The 12,081-nt window shown below is 42.2% G+C and overlaps 1 protein-coding gene across 10 annotated transcripts in view; it reads left to right on the top strand.

Annotated features, from left to right (window-relative positions):
• The window catches only part of PTPRD (protein tyrosine phosphatase receptor type D), a 1,482,181-nt gene that overhangs the window by 659,890 nt on the left and 810,210 nt on the right, over positions 1-12,081 (top strand). For all 10 annotated transcript variants that reach the window (XM_029605256.1, XM_029605331.1, XM_029605320.1 and 7 more), the window contains exon 3: positions 5,266-5,411. In XM_029605256.1, the coding sequence (XP_029461116.1) occupies positions 5,266-5,411 (146 nt within the window). The remainder of the gene's footprint in view (positions 1-5,265; positions 5,412-12,081) is intronic.

The following is a 12,081-nucleotide window of genomic DNA, read 5'->3' as shown; positions in this document are numbered from 1 at the left end:
CAGATTATTGAGTACATGTAGAGCTTGTGTGGCATTAAGGGGAAGTTAGAGTCAACATCACCAACACTTGATATTTGGCCCCTTATTTGTGTCATGACCAGAAACGGTATGTGAAAGCAACCAGTTGTAGCTTTCATAGTAAACCTAATAGGCTGTGTACTTGCTGAGTGTTGTGACACAGTGCCTGCTGCTGTGTGACAAGTAAAGAGGAGGAGTGAGGAAGCCGTCTTTTCTTCACAATGTCCACAGGCAAGGAGATGAGGGTGTAGAGGGCTGCTGCTGGTGCTACAGGGGAGCAGGCACACATCCACAGTCTGGCTGCCACCCCTGTTCTGGCATGGCTTGGGTTTCTGTATAATATGTATAAGGTAAGGATGACCTTACAGGTAGTATCCAGATCCTGAAGGCAGCCCACTACAGGGATGGCAGTCAGTGGAAATGGACATTGTGGAGGAAAGACCACTCCCTCACTCCTCCTCCCTACTTGTCACACAGCAGCTGACACTCTGTGACAACATTCAGCAAGTACACAGCGGGGTGGAAGGGAAAGTTAGGTTAGTGTACAAGTAAAGCATCTAAAGTGGTAATGCAAACCCAGTCCCCTACAGCAGACTTGGGCGCGTGCACCATCTCTGTGCATGCACAGAAAAGGTTTTGACCTTCCTATGGCAGAAGGAAGGTAGCCCTACCCTGGCAGCGTGTACAGAGCACAGAGTGAGTGTCAAAAGATGCAGGCTGGGGTGCCAGCCTCTATGTGAAGTGAGCATGATATGATCAACAGAGAGGAAGCAAAGCAGAACAGCAACTGCAAAAAGGAATTCACTAATAGGACTTCCGGGATGCCTCGGGCACCTGCCAAGCAAACCAAACCACCCCAACAAACACACACACTTATACCCCTGCACCGGGTATCTCACTACATGCTGCCTGTAAAGCAGCAAAATGCAAACCACTCATCTGAATCAGGCCTACAGCGATAGCATTAGCTGGTCTTTGCTACTCCATGTTCCATCCATCACAGCAACCCCACATTCAATGGATAGTTTCTTAAAACCACTACTTCTCTCCATAACGTAGCAAGCCTCTGCGGCAAGCTAAGGTCTGGGTAGGCTGCACATTCCCTGATAACTCAACTATTAGGTCTACTGCAAGTACCAGGTGGAAAAACATCATTGTCGGGGGCACCATGGGCGCGAAAGGCAAATGTATATGACATAACAGTAAGACTGCATATTTGACGTGTGACGCTGCCAAACTGCACACCTCTGCCCCTCGGTGAACACTAGGTATAAACTGTGAGTGTACTTGGTGAAATTTTAGACTACAATGCGTGAGGCCATTCCTACCACAGCCCATATGCTGGCCTCTCAGAGGTGCCCGTTATAAAGAGGGATACCTCTCGATCACTGCTGTCCAAAAGCAGGGTGTGCTAAATTTATGTAAACCCACTGTCTGCTGAGAGGTATGGATTGCAGTGGCAAGGGAGGGGCCTCCCAGTGCAACAGCACCCACGCACACAGCGATTGACACAGGCAAACACAGAACCACAGTCACGCAGTCACACACACTCACACACACACTTATGGTTAGAGTACGGACGACCGGCTGCACCTCCTGCACTTACACATTTGCAATGCGTTTGTTCCTCTGTCATTTAATAACATTGAGGTCTGTGTCTGCTTGTCGTCACGCAGCATATACATGTAGGGGCATCATTCATCTAATACATTGTATATTCAATATGTTCTATTCTCCAGCAACCATGTGGTCAGAAAAAGACACCATTTTTTTATTATTTCTTTCTATATATCAATGCTTAAATATGTAACAAATACAATATTCACAAATATCATATATATCATCATATTACACATGTGAACATATCAAAAAGTACAGAAGAACATTTTTATCTTATTTCACAATATTTATAGTCACCTCAACACTCACACATCATACACTCAACACGCATTTAAAACCATCATCTAAAATTACCACCAAACACAACCACACATCAACCATATCCCACCCACTCATACCATATCCCAGAACAAAAAAAAAATCCCAACAAGGACCCTTGTTTCACCCCACTCAGGCTTCTTCAGGGGATATGTTACTGCATCATTCCCATAAGATCATTGAAACAATATCTTTCATAGAACTGGATCACCCCAGTCCAATCTGTACTTTCCATATATAATTCAACAGGTCCCATGCAATCCACAAAACTAAAACATACAGCAGTTATTAAAAAATAATCTCTACATATCCCTATTAAATACTACACTTACCAAAATATATTTACCACTTACTGGATATAATCCTTACAACCTCATCATGTCCATATCATTCTTCTGTTCACATAGTCCCATTTTTACCAGCACAAAATAACTGTAAACATCAAAAATCACTCCTAATCATTTATTTCTGTACCGTCGTTTATTAATGCACCATCACAACGGTTTACAGAGAGGCACGTACATTTATATTTGGTTAAATTCTTACTAACAAAGTGCCAAAACATTTATCGGTAACATGTTTTCATAATATAGGTATATGATACGTGATCTGGAACTTGTCCTTTTATATGATTAATAGGAAAAACCATACAAGAATTGTAATATGGTTGGGAGAGGGTATAACCCTCTCCCAACCATATTACATCTCCCTAACAATATACCATACATGCATGGCAGTAAGACCAGGACTGGATCTACATATGCTGTAAATCTGCATGTGCTTGGAATTGCTAGGAGGCAGTGGAATCAGCTCTGTGTAGGCATGGCCATGTGACAGGAAGCAGACCCAGTACAGGGTATCACTTCACATGTACAGATTTTAGCATGTTGGAATGAGGGTGTAAAATAGGAACTCTGTCATTGAAAACCTTTAACTGTCTACCTGTACCTTTAGGCTGTGCCTTTTAAGCTTCAGAGCTATATGAGATTTTCAGCACTTCTAGAGCTGTAGCTCTCCATGCTCGAGGACCAGCTGGGGTGGCATCACACTTGTGACTCTATGTCATGCACATGTGAGTGGTTGGACAGGGTCCGCTAGGGAGGGCTAGCAAGTCCCATCACGCTAGCTAGGCCACAAAGTGTTGTGCCACACTTGCCTCTTTTACTGTTACTATCAGGCAGAACACATGGAGGCAACCATGTGTCTTTGATGTCATCTTTACTTTCACAACAGTTTTTCAAGTACAGTCTACTGCTCCATTGTCAAGACAAATCCTGAGTAGGCATACGGGTTTTCTGTTACACAGTGACCTACACAGCGAAGCAGTGAGAGAAAAAAAAGATAATAGTGAGGAGGACAGCAGCTAACAGACTTCTGGCCTTTCTCCCCTGGAGGGGGAAGTGGTGTGTGAGGCCTATCAGGCAAAGTAGCATTCAATAAGGTTTTGGCGAAGCTGGCTGCTACTTAGCATGGTGTCCTGGGATCGTGCGGGGAGACATTGGGGATATGGGGGGAGATCCTGATGTATCTCCATTGGCACTCCCTGGTGTAGTGCAAAATAATGGAAGACGCAGCAGAGCAGCATGATACCAGCAACTTTGGATGGGGCATACATGAAAGCTCCACCCATCTTGTCTAAACAGTGAAAGCGACTTTTGAGAAGTCCATTCGATGACACAGCGGATAGCACATAAGGCCTCATTGTATCTTGTCTCTGCCAGCGTGTTGGGAATGGCTACAGAGGTGAGAAACCAGGTCCTACAACCATATCCAGAATCTCCTGCAGCAATGATAGATTTAATGCATCAATCATAGCATTGTCGCTTGCAAATGTGAGTGGCAAAACCCAGCATCCGAAAAGACTTTATAAGGTAGCCTGAACTTTTGTTGAGCCTTAAAGGCCGATTTGCGTAGCCTAAGTGCTTATCACATTGTTGTGGGGCAGTATATGTGCCTGAAATACATAGGCAGAGATGTAATTGCAAAAGAAGCATGTGTCTTACCTACGAGCCAACTGTCACCGTACAGGCGGTCCTCAAAATTTTCAACGAGGCTTGATTACCTAAGAATAAAGGAATCATGTGTGGCTCCCAGAAACCTGGCCACCACATCCAGGATGCGCATTTGAGCATTACAGACCACTTGCACATTGAGGGAGTGGAAGAGGTTACTGTAGTGGTGCTTCTCCTCCCTCTCATGGGGTGGGATGATGGCCATGTGATTGCAGTCGACCCTGCTAGTTTTTCACTCGGAACTACTCCCTGTTACCAAGACCTCCCGCTCCACCAATAGTAGAAAATAGATGTCTGATATCAATTGCACAAGAGAATTTGCAGAAGTAAAATTGCGTGAAAAAGTTGTCAAATGTACAAATGTATGTCTCTCTCATAAAATATCAACTTGCGTGTGTTCTTGACAACACCCCAGACTGCCTCCTTTTAGTGCATGCAAATGCGTGCACGAGACTGAAAGTATACACGTTATGTATTCAATAGCGTATACGTGAGTACAAGCTACTTTTGCACGAATATGGTAATTTTATGCATATAAATGTTTTTAAAAAATTCACCCCTCTGTGACTAGTGTGCAAGGCTGGCAAGAGGAAGTTAATCTTAAGTGTAAAATGATTTCAATCTGGATAGAGACCAGCATCATGATTCTTATACATTTTTGTTCCTGATTTTTCAAGAGATTTCTTCCATTCTGTGTCTGTAAAATCTTTGATAAATTAGACCCTTGAAATTCATTCTATTAATGGGAACAAGTTCCAAGATTTGCAATTTTTATCTGAACAACGTGTAGTCATTTTAAAATAAAACTTTCTTTTCAGTGTCTAAAGCCTTGATTGTGGATTTCATAGTCACCCAATGGTTTTATTTGTGGGTTTTTTTACCTTGTTAACAAATCCTTTTTTGAGTCTGGCTTTGCAAGAAGCGTAAATGATACATGATAAGGTTCTGTTGCACACCGTGCTCTGGCAGCACCCTCAAATTAAGGGAAACAGTTATTCAGACTAAATATTTGTGTTTATTGTAATACAGAAAAGAAACTGAATAATTTTTTTAATAGTTGCATATGTTAGTATGTGATGCTACTGTCCTGTTCTTCCTTCTCTCCTGTTGTACAGGCTTTAGTAGTTGATACTTACAAAAGCTGCCCTCAACAGTGACTCTCTATATTAATAAGATTTTCCCCCAGATTTTCCAAACATTTTCTTTTAGTAATGCACAGGATTTTAGTGTATGTTTCATGTTACTAATTTAGATTTTTTTTTTTGTGTGTGTCTGTGCTATTATTTGTTTCTTTTAGCCCCGCCAAAGTTTACAAGAACGCCTGTTGATCAGACAGGGGTCTCGGGAGGAGTGGCGTCATTTATCTGCCAAGCTACTGGAGATCCAAGACCAAAAATTGTGTGGAATAAAAAGGGGAAGAAAGTCAGCAATCAGAGATTTGAGGTATTAGGTCCATTGTTCTGTTCCTCTGAAAACTCTACAAATGTTTTGTCTATATGTGTGTGTTTGTGTTTGTGTTTTTTTCTATGTAAGGTGGTAGTCCACAGCAGCCTATAAATATTTGTGGTATATCAAGATTTAGCTTTTGTGATTATTTGTGGTAAATTTCTCAGACACTTGCATCTTTCTGGGATTGTCTATGGGATGAATTCAGATAGCAGGCTGCTGTACAGGATGGGCAGTGGTTGCTAACGAGCTGCATTATGGTTCTGATTTAACATTTTTTGTTTGTTTTAACGAGCTTGAATTGCATTTCAGGTGAGCTTCAAATGCATTTATTGTAATGCTTATGAAAGGCAAATGGAATGTATTTACAAATAAATTGAGGGAAAATTAATTAAATGACAAGTGTACTGATGTGTTGGAACTTTGAATTTATCTATTATGAATGTGTTTGTATATATATTAGTATATATCTGTGTGTATACAGTATATATGTATGTGTGTGTATATATACACACACACACACACACACACACACACACTCAGTGTTTAGTAGGCTGGTCCTGTAGCTCAGGTTCTCTGTCCTTCAGGGCCAATCGTAGCTCAGTATATTATGAGTGTTATGCTCATGTCTAGTGAGGGTGGTAAGAACTCTGTAGATACCGTGGTAATATTGACATGGGCAGTGGCACTTCGTACACACTCTTAAATACATCTCAACCTTTTAACGCAGACACTGCGATCGTACGGAACGGCCGCAGCATTATTTAAGTGATGACAATTATGAGATCCGATCCATTACAATATTTTCATGAACTTATTCATACCTCATTGCACCAATCTACCCCAGTACCTGGGCACTACATCCCGGCAGAGGGCTGCCTTTAACCAACCTGGGTTTCAGACACATTCTGGCAGACAACCACTATGGATTGGACTCACCACTATATCTCAGTGGGTGCTCCCCTTGTGAACCTGATTCCTCGGAATCACATCTGTTCCGCTGCGATAACCCTCTCCCCTCCCCTTCACTTATATTTCATTGACAGCAAATTTGGCCTCGGAGGAATTATGTATTGGCTATAATACAAATAACAAACTGCATATCAGTGCTAAGAATTGAATCCCTGCCCCCACTAAGCTGCGGCATCCATTTTTACAGAACATGCACAATACAATACTTACAGGATCCAAAAGAAGGGATAGGTAGGAGGGATGCTGAAGCCATGGGAATAAAAAAGAGGGAGATCACTAGTCACACCCTTTTTTTTATTCCTGCTTTGCCTTCCCATCCCCCCACATTTCCCTGGACTCCCTGCAGCAGCTTTACCACCAACCACTTGTCTGCTCTTGGAATTCAAACGGCCTGGGGCCAGTGGCTTGTGGAGTGAATGCTGCATGCTCCAGATCCTCCTTCCACCGCAGATGCCCCTCAGGGTTATGGAAGGAAGAAGGGATGACATCTGGCCTGTCAAATTCCCACTAATTTTTGCAAGCTGTGTTAACTTATAAGTGACCTATGAATTTGTAGGTGCATTTATTGCAATGAAATTTAAAAATGTTTTAGAGAAGTGCAAGATGAGGGAAACGTTCTTAATGGCCTACATTAAACAGTCCAATTGCTTTTTCAGTGCATGAGAATTAGAGGCAAGGTGGTGTCCTTTCATCAAGCAATTTAATTGGTTGAAAGCATCCTATTATTTTATAGCTAGACGGGATGAGAGAGACAAGTTAAGGGACCCCTATAAGCCAGGGGTCCCTGAACTTGTTCTGCAAGGTCTGCAACCCAATCAGATCTTCAGGATTGCCACAATGAATATATTTGCATGTGGTGCCTGCATTGTATGCAAATAGATATAATGTACATTCATTGTGGCAATAATGAAAACCCAGCTGGGTGCAGTCCTGGAGGACCGAGTTTAGGGATTCTGATTTTGATGAGGAAGATTCCAGTTCTACCTACAAGTAGGAATGGTCTTAAACGCATAGCATAAGCGTTCATTGCATTTTTTTAAATAGTTACAGAACTAAAAATATAAATATTCAAAACATTACATGTGTAAAAATGAGCATATATACGATTAAGTAGCCTCTACATGTGTTTTCTGTATTTTGTAAATTTTGAACACATGTAAGTATAACCGCTTACGTGCACACACACATACGCATGTAGAACAGGGGTGGAATTAGAGGCATTCTAAAGTGGGGCCAACACTTATGTCCGAAAGTTGCTTTTCTAAAAGACACGCGCATATGTTTGTTCTCTCACTCATGTAAGTGTACACCTGCTAATTATCTGACGGAAGTAATAATGAACATGTTATGTACTAGTGACCAAGTGGGAGGTCTGGGTTACCTGGGGATAGTTCAGGCTGAAGAACTAGAAGGGTCTTGAGTTGTGGAAAGACTGGGCAAACTGGTGGATTAATTGGTCATGGCAATTAATGGTGGTAAAACTGGTAACTTCATTCACATGTGATTGTTTTAAAATACATAATTTATGCGTGTAAAAGCTGACTTACTTGTCCTATTTTATTTGCATGTCTAAAACATACATACGTATATTTTTAAAATAACTGGATAAAGACGTGTAGCTTCATGCATTTATATATGTGGTTTTAATGCAACATGCATTCATGCATAAGCCTACACATATGTTGAGGAGTAAAGTGAGGAGATATACAGAAAACTCCCTCCGACCACATTAAGGGACCAGGTACACTGGTCTTTCCCAGTCCTCCTTGAGACCCACAGAGAATCCTGCGTAAAGGGAGGAGCCCTTCACCAGAGTATAAGACCTCAGGGCTAGAAGGGTTAAACAGGCCCCGAGGAAGAGAGAGAGTCCCATAGTATGAGAAAAACCTGCTGTGTTTAAGTCAAGGTGAGCTGCCTACCAATGACTGTTTTGCTTTGCTCTATCCTTTGTTTTCACCTGAAGTCAAGGTGAGCTGCTAAGTTTTTTTGTTTAGCTGTGCCCTGCACTTTCCTTTGTTTTCACTGTAAATAACTACACTTAAGGAACATCTAGAGTCTGCCTCCTGTTTTCCTCTGACTGCTCCCAAACCACTACCGCTCGAGTTACCACATATGGTGGCAGCATTGGGAAATCTTGCCTAAGTGGGAAGCACAGACCCACAGCTGCAGCAAGAGAAGATGAAAAAAAAACAAACCCTGCAGAGTTTTTTTTTTTTTCCTTTTTCCTGGGGCCTCCCAATTCCACTTCCCTAACTTTTTCACAACAGGCCAAGATGCCTGTATAGTCAGGGGTAAAAAAGTGAGTAAGGGCCGCACAGGCCACAGGTTCCCCCCTCCCCCTCCCCCTATCCCCGAAGAGGTATGTAACTTGGAGGTACCTCAGTAACCAGTGAAGATGGGGCAGGTGATCCAGGTCCTTCCTACCTGCCAGCAGCAATTACAAAATGCCTGCAAATGCAAATTAATCAGCAACAGGCATTGCGAGGGCAGGTGATGCAGCAGCATATGGTTCTAATGCAGATAGTCCAAGCTGTGCAAATGGCTGTAACCAAGCTACCTTCACTGTCATCAACACTCCTTAAGATGAACCCTGAAGAAGACCCAGATGCCTTCTTGAAAAAGTTTGAGCACACAGCAAGATTGGCAGACTGGCTAGAGGACAGGTGAATTACTACCTATCTGGGGAATCTACTCACTAGAGCTAATCAAGAGACCTATTAAACAGCTAACCCAGAAGGGAGAGCCACCTACCCGGAAATCAAGGCATCCATTCTAGGGAGAGTGTGGCTCACCCCAAAAGACTACCAACAGTGATTTTGGCAGGGAATTCTACAGGCTGAAGATAACCTTAGGAACCTATTCTACAGGTTTAAAGATACCGCCTGGAAGTGGCTGCACCCAGAAGGAAAATCCCTAGTGGATTTAGCAAAGCGGTTCTGCTGGAACAGTTCCAGAACACCTTTGACCACCTACTTCCAGGGCCTTACAGTTGAAAAGGCCCTGGAAGTAGTGGTAGTAGTAGTAGTAGTAGTGGTAGTAGTAGTATCATCAGGCCCAGACCATGTCTGAATTGCCACAATTCCGAGAGAAGCCTCTTGATTTGGATAGAGGATGCCAGAGCCCTAAGACTCACAGGTCTCAACTATCAGCAGCACAGGTCCAGCTGGACTTTTTATCTTACCTACAAACCTCAGTCAGATCGTCATGCTTCAGTTGTGGAAAAAGGGGCCATTTTGCCAGAGACTGTCACTGCAGAGAAGCTGAGGCGATGGACATTAATGCTGTGACCCCCATATTTTGTAACTTTGTGGGGGTCTCCAGCCAGGGAGTTTCTACTTTCATGATTTCAGTCAAGTTAGAGAACGTTCCAAGACCAGCCTTAGTGGACAATGGGAGTGTCAAAACGCTGGTTTAGAGAGACTTGATGTAGTGAATCCAAATTGACTACGACATGGTACTGACCCTGGAATGCATTCATGGGGACCATTGACAATATCCAACAAGCCAGGTACCACTTAAGAGCCCGGCCAACCAAGATGTGGTTGAGATGGAAGTACTCTCTTGGCTATCCTATCCCTTGATCATTGGATGGGACTGTCCAAAGTTCAAGTGTCTTTGGAACTAGCTTACAACAGGTTCATTTAGCTACAACCAGGAAGAATTGGAGCTTCCATAACTCTTTCCATTGAAGATCCTGATCTTTTTTCAAGACTCTTAAGTCCAGGAGGCAATGCTGACAGGACAAATACACCTATGCTGCTAATCTGGAGGCATCTGGGGAGAAGGGTATGGAGTCAGAGGGAGAAAAGCCACCTACTTAGAATATCTTACCTGGCCCCTTGGAGTGGGAAACATGGGGTGGTTCAAAAAACTGTGGGCAGGCTCAGAGTGAGGATGAATCCTTTAAATGGGCCCTGGAGCATATGTGGGTGGATGGAAAGATAGTCCCTGGAGTGCAGCTTACAGACTCTGTTCCTCCCTACTTTGTAATGAAAGGGGATTTACTTTACAGAGTCACAAAGGGAAGTATGGAAGGGGAAATGATAGAATAACTCCTGGTTCCCAAACCCTTTTGTCAGCAGATCATGCAGTTAGCATATAGTCAGCTTCTAGGGGTCATGTGGGGTAGGAGAAGACCCAGGAAAAGATACTTGCACAATTCTATTAGCTGGGCATTCATAAACAGGTCCAGTTATTTTGCTGGTCCTGCCCTGCCTGCCAGCTGGAGTATGGGCAGTACATCTCATACCTATAATTGAGACCACTTTTAAAAGGGTGGGCATGGATCTTGAGGGGGCCACCAGAAAGATCAACTCAAGGGAATAAATACATTCCCATCATTCTAGACTATGCTACCAGATAAAAAACTCTGTGGACCTCGGAGTATCACTCGCAGACCGATGGTCTGGTTGAGTGTTTTAATCAGATGCTCAAACAAATGTTGAGGAAATTTCTGGACGAAGACGGTAACAATTGGGACACATTACCACCCTATGTGCTGTTCGCAATCCACAAAGTACCACAGTGCACAATATGATTTTCCCAGTTTGCTTTAATGAATGGAAGGAGACTGAGAGGAGTCTTGGACATAGCTTGCGAGATCTGGGAAGATTTATTTATTTATTTATATGGGTATGTATTTATTTATTTAAAAATTTTTATATACCGTCTTTGGCAAATAAATTTGAACAAAATGGTTTACAACAGTTGGACATAAAAATAATAAAATACTAAACTTTCTTAAAGTGAAAGTAAAAATAAAATAAATAGTAAAGTATTGAATAAAATTACATAGTAACATATCTATATCAATATTACTAATATCTTTGTGCATAAAGATATTAAAATAAAATTTAAATTAACTTTAAATTTAACAAAAGTAAAAGATAGAAAAAAATAAAATAAAACCATAACAGGCACAACATAATAACAAAGAAACTGCCTGGTCTCTTATTCAGTGATTCTGAATGCTTCTCTAAAGAGGTACGTTTTTAGAGATTTTTTAAAATCCTTACTATTCGAGATTTGATGTAATACATTCGGTAGGGCATTCCAATGCATGGGCCCTGTCACAGAGAAAGCTTTTTGACGAGTTATGTTTAGTCTAGCTAATCTAACAGAAGGAACGTCCAAAAGGCTCATGTTTGAGGATCGAAGTTCTCTAGAAGGTTTATATATTATTAAAATAGAGCATAGCCAAGAAGAGTTTGATTATTTAGTAAAGAGTGAATGATAGTCAGTATTTTGTACAAAATTCGATATTTGATGGGTAACCAATGCAGTTTGCATAAAAACGGAGTAATGTGCTGTTTTAAAGGTGTACCTGTAAGAATGCGAGCTGCATTATTTTGATGAAGTGAACCCCAGGCAGAACCTAATAGACTATGTACTCCAAGTGCAAGATGGCCTTAAAAAGGCTGGGGAGCAGCCCGCCTATGTCTGGAAAAGGCTCTGAGTTCCAAGCTCGAGCTTACAATTGTCCCATAGTCCCACGAGTATTCCAGCGGGGAGATCTTGTCCTGGTCCTCCTCCCATCATCAGAGAGCAAGCTGTTAGCCTGTTGGCAAAATCCTATGACGTTTTGGAGAAAACAGGGCCCATTGATTACAAAATAGCTCAGCTAGATAAACGAAGCCCCCCCCTTCAAATCTAGCATGTAAACCTCCTGAAGAAGTGGATGGAACAGGAGTGTACC

This window comes from Rhinatrema bivittatum, chromosome 1, assembly GCF_901001135.1.
Source record: "Rhinatrema bivittatum chromosome 1, aRhiBiv1.1, whole genome shotgun sequence".
Lineage (NCBI taxonomy): Eukaryota > Metazoa > Chordata > Amphibia > Gymnophiona > Rhinatrematidae > Rhinatrema > Rhinatrema bivittatum.
The sequence above is the reverse complement of the archived record's forward strand: the minus strand, read 5'-3'. Positions and strand labels throughout refer to the sequence as shown.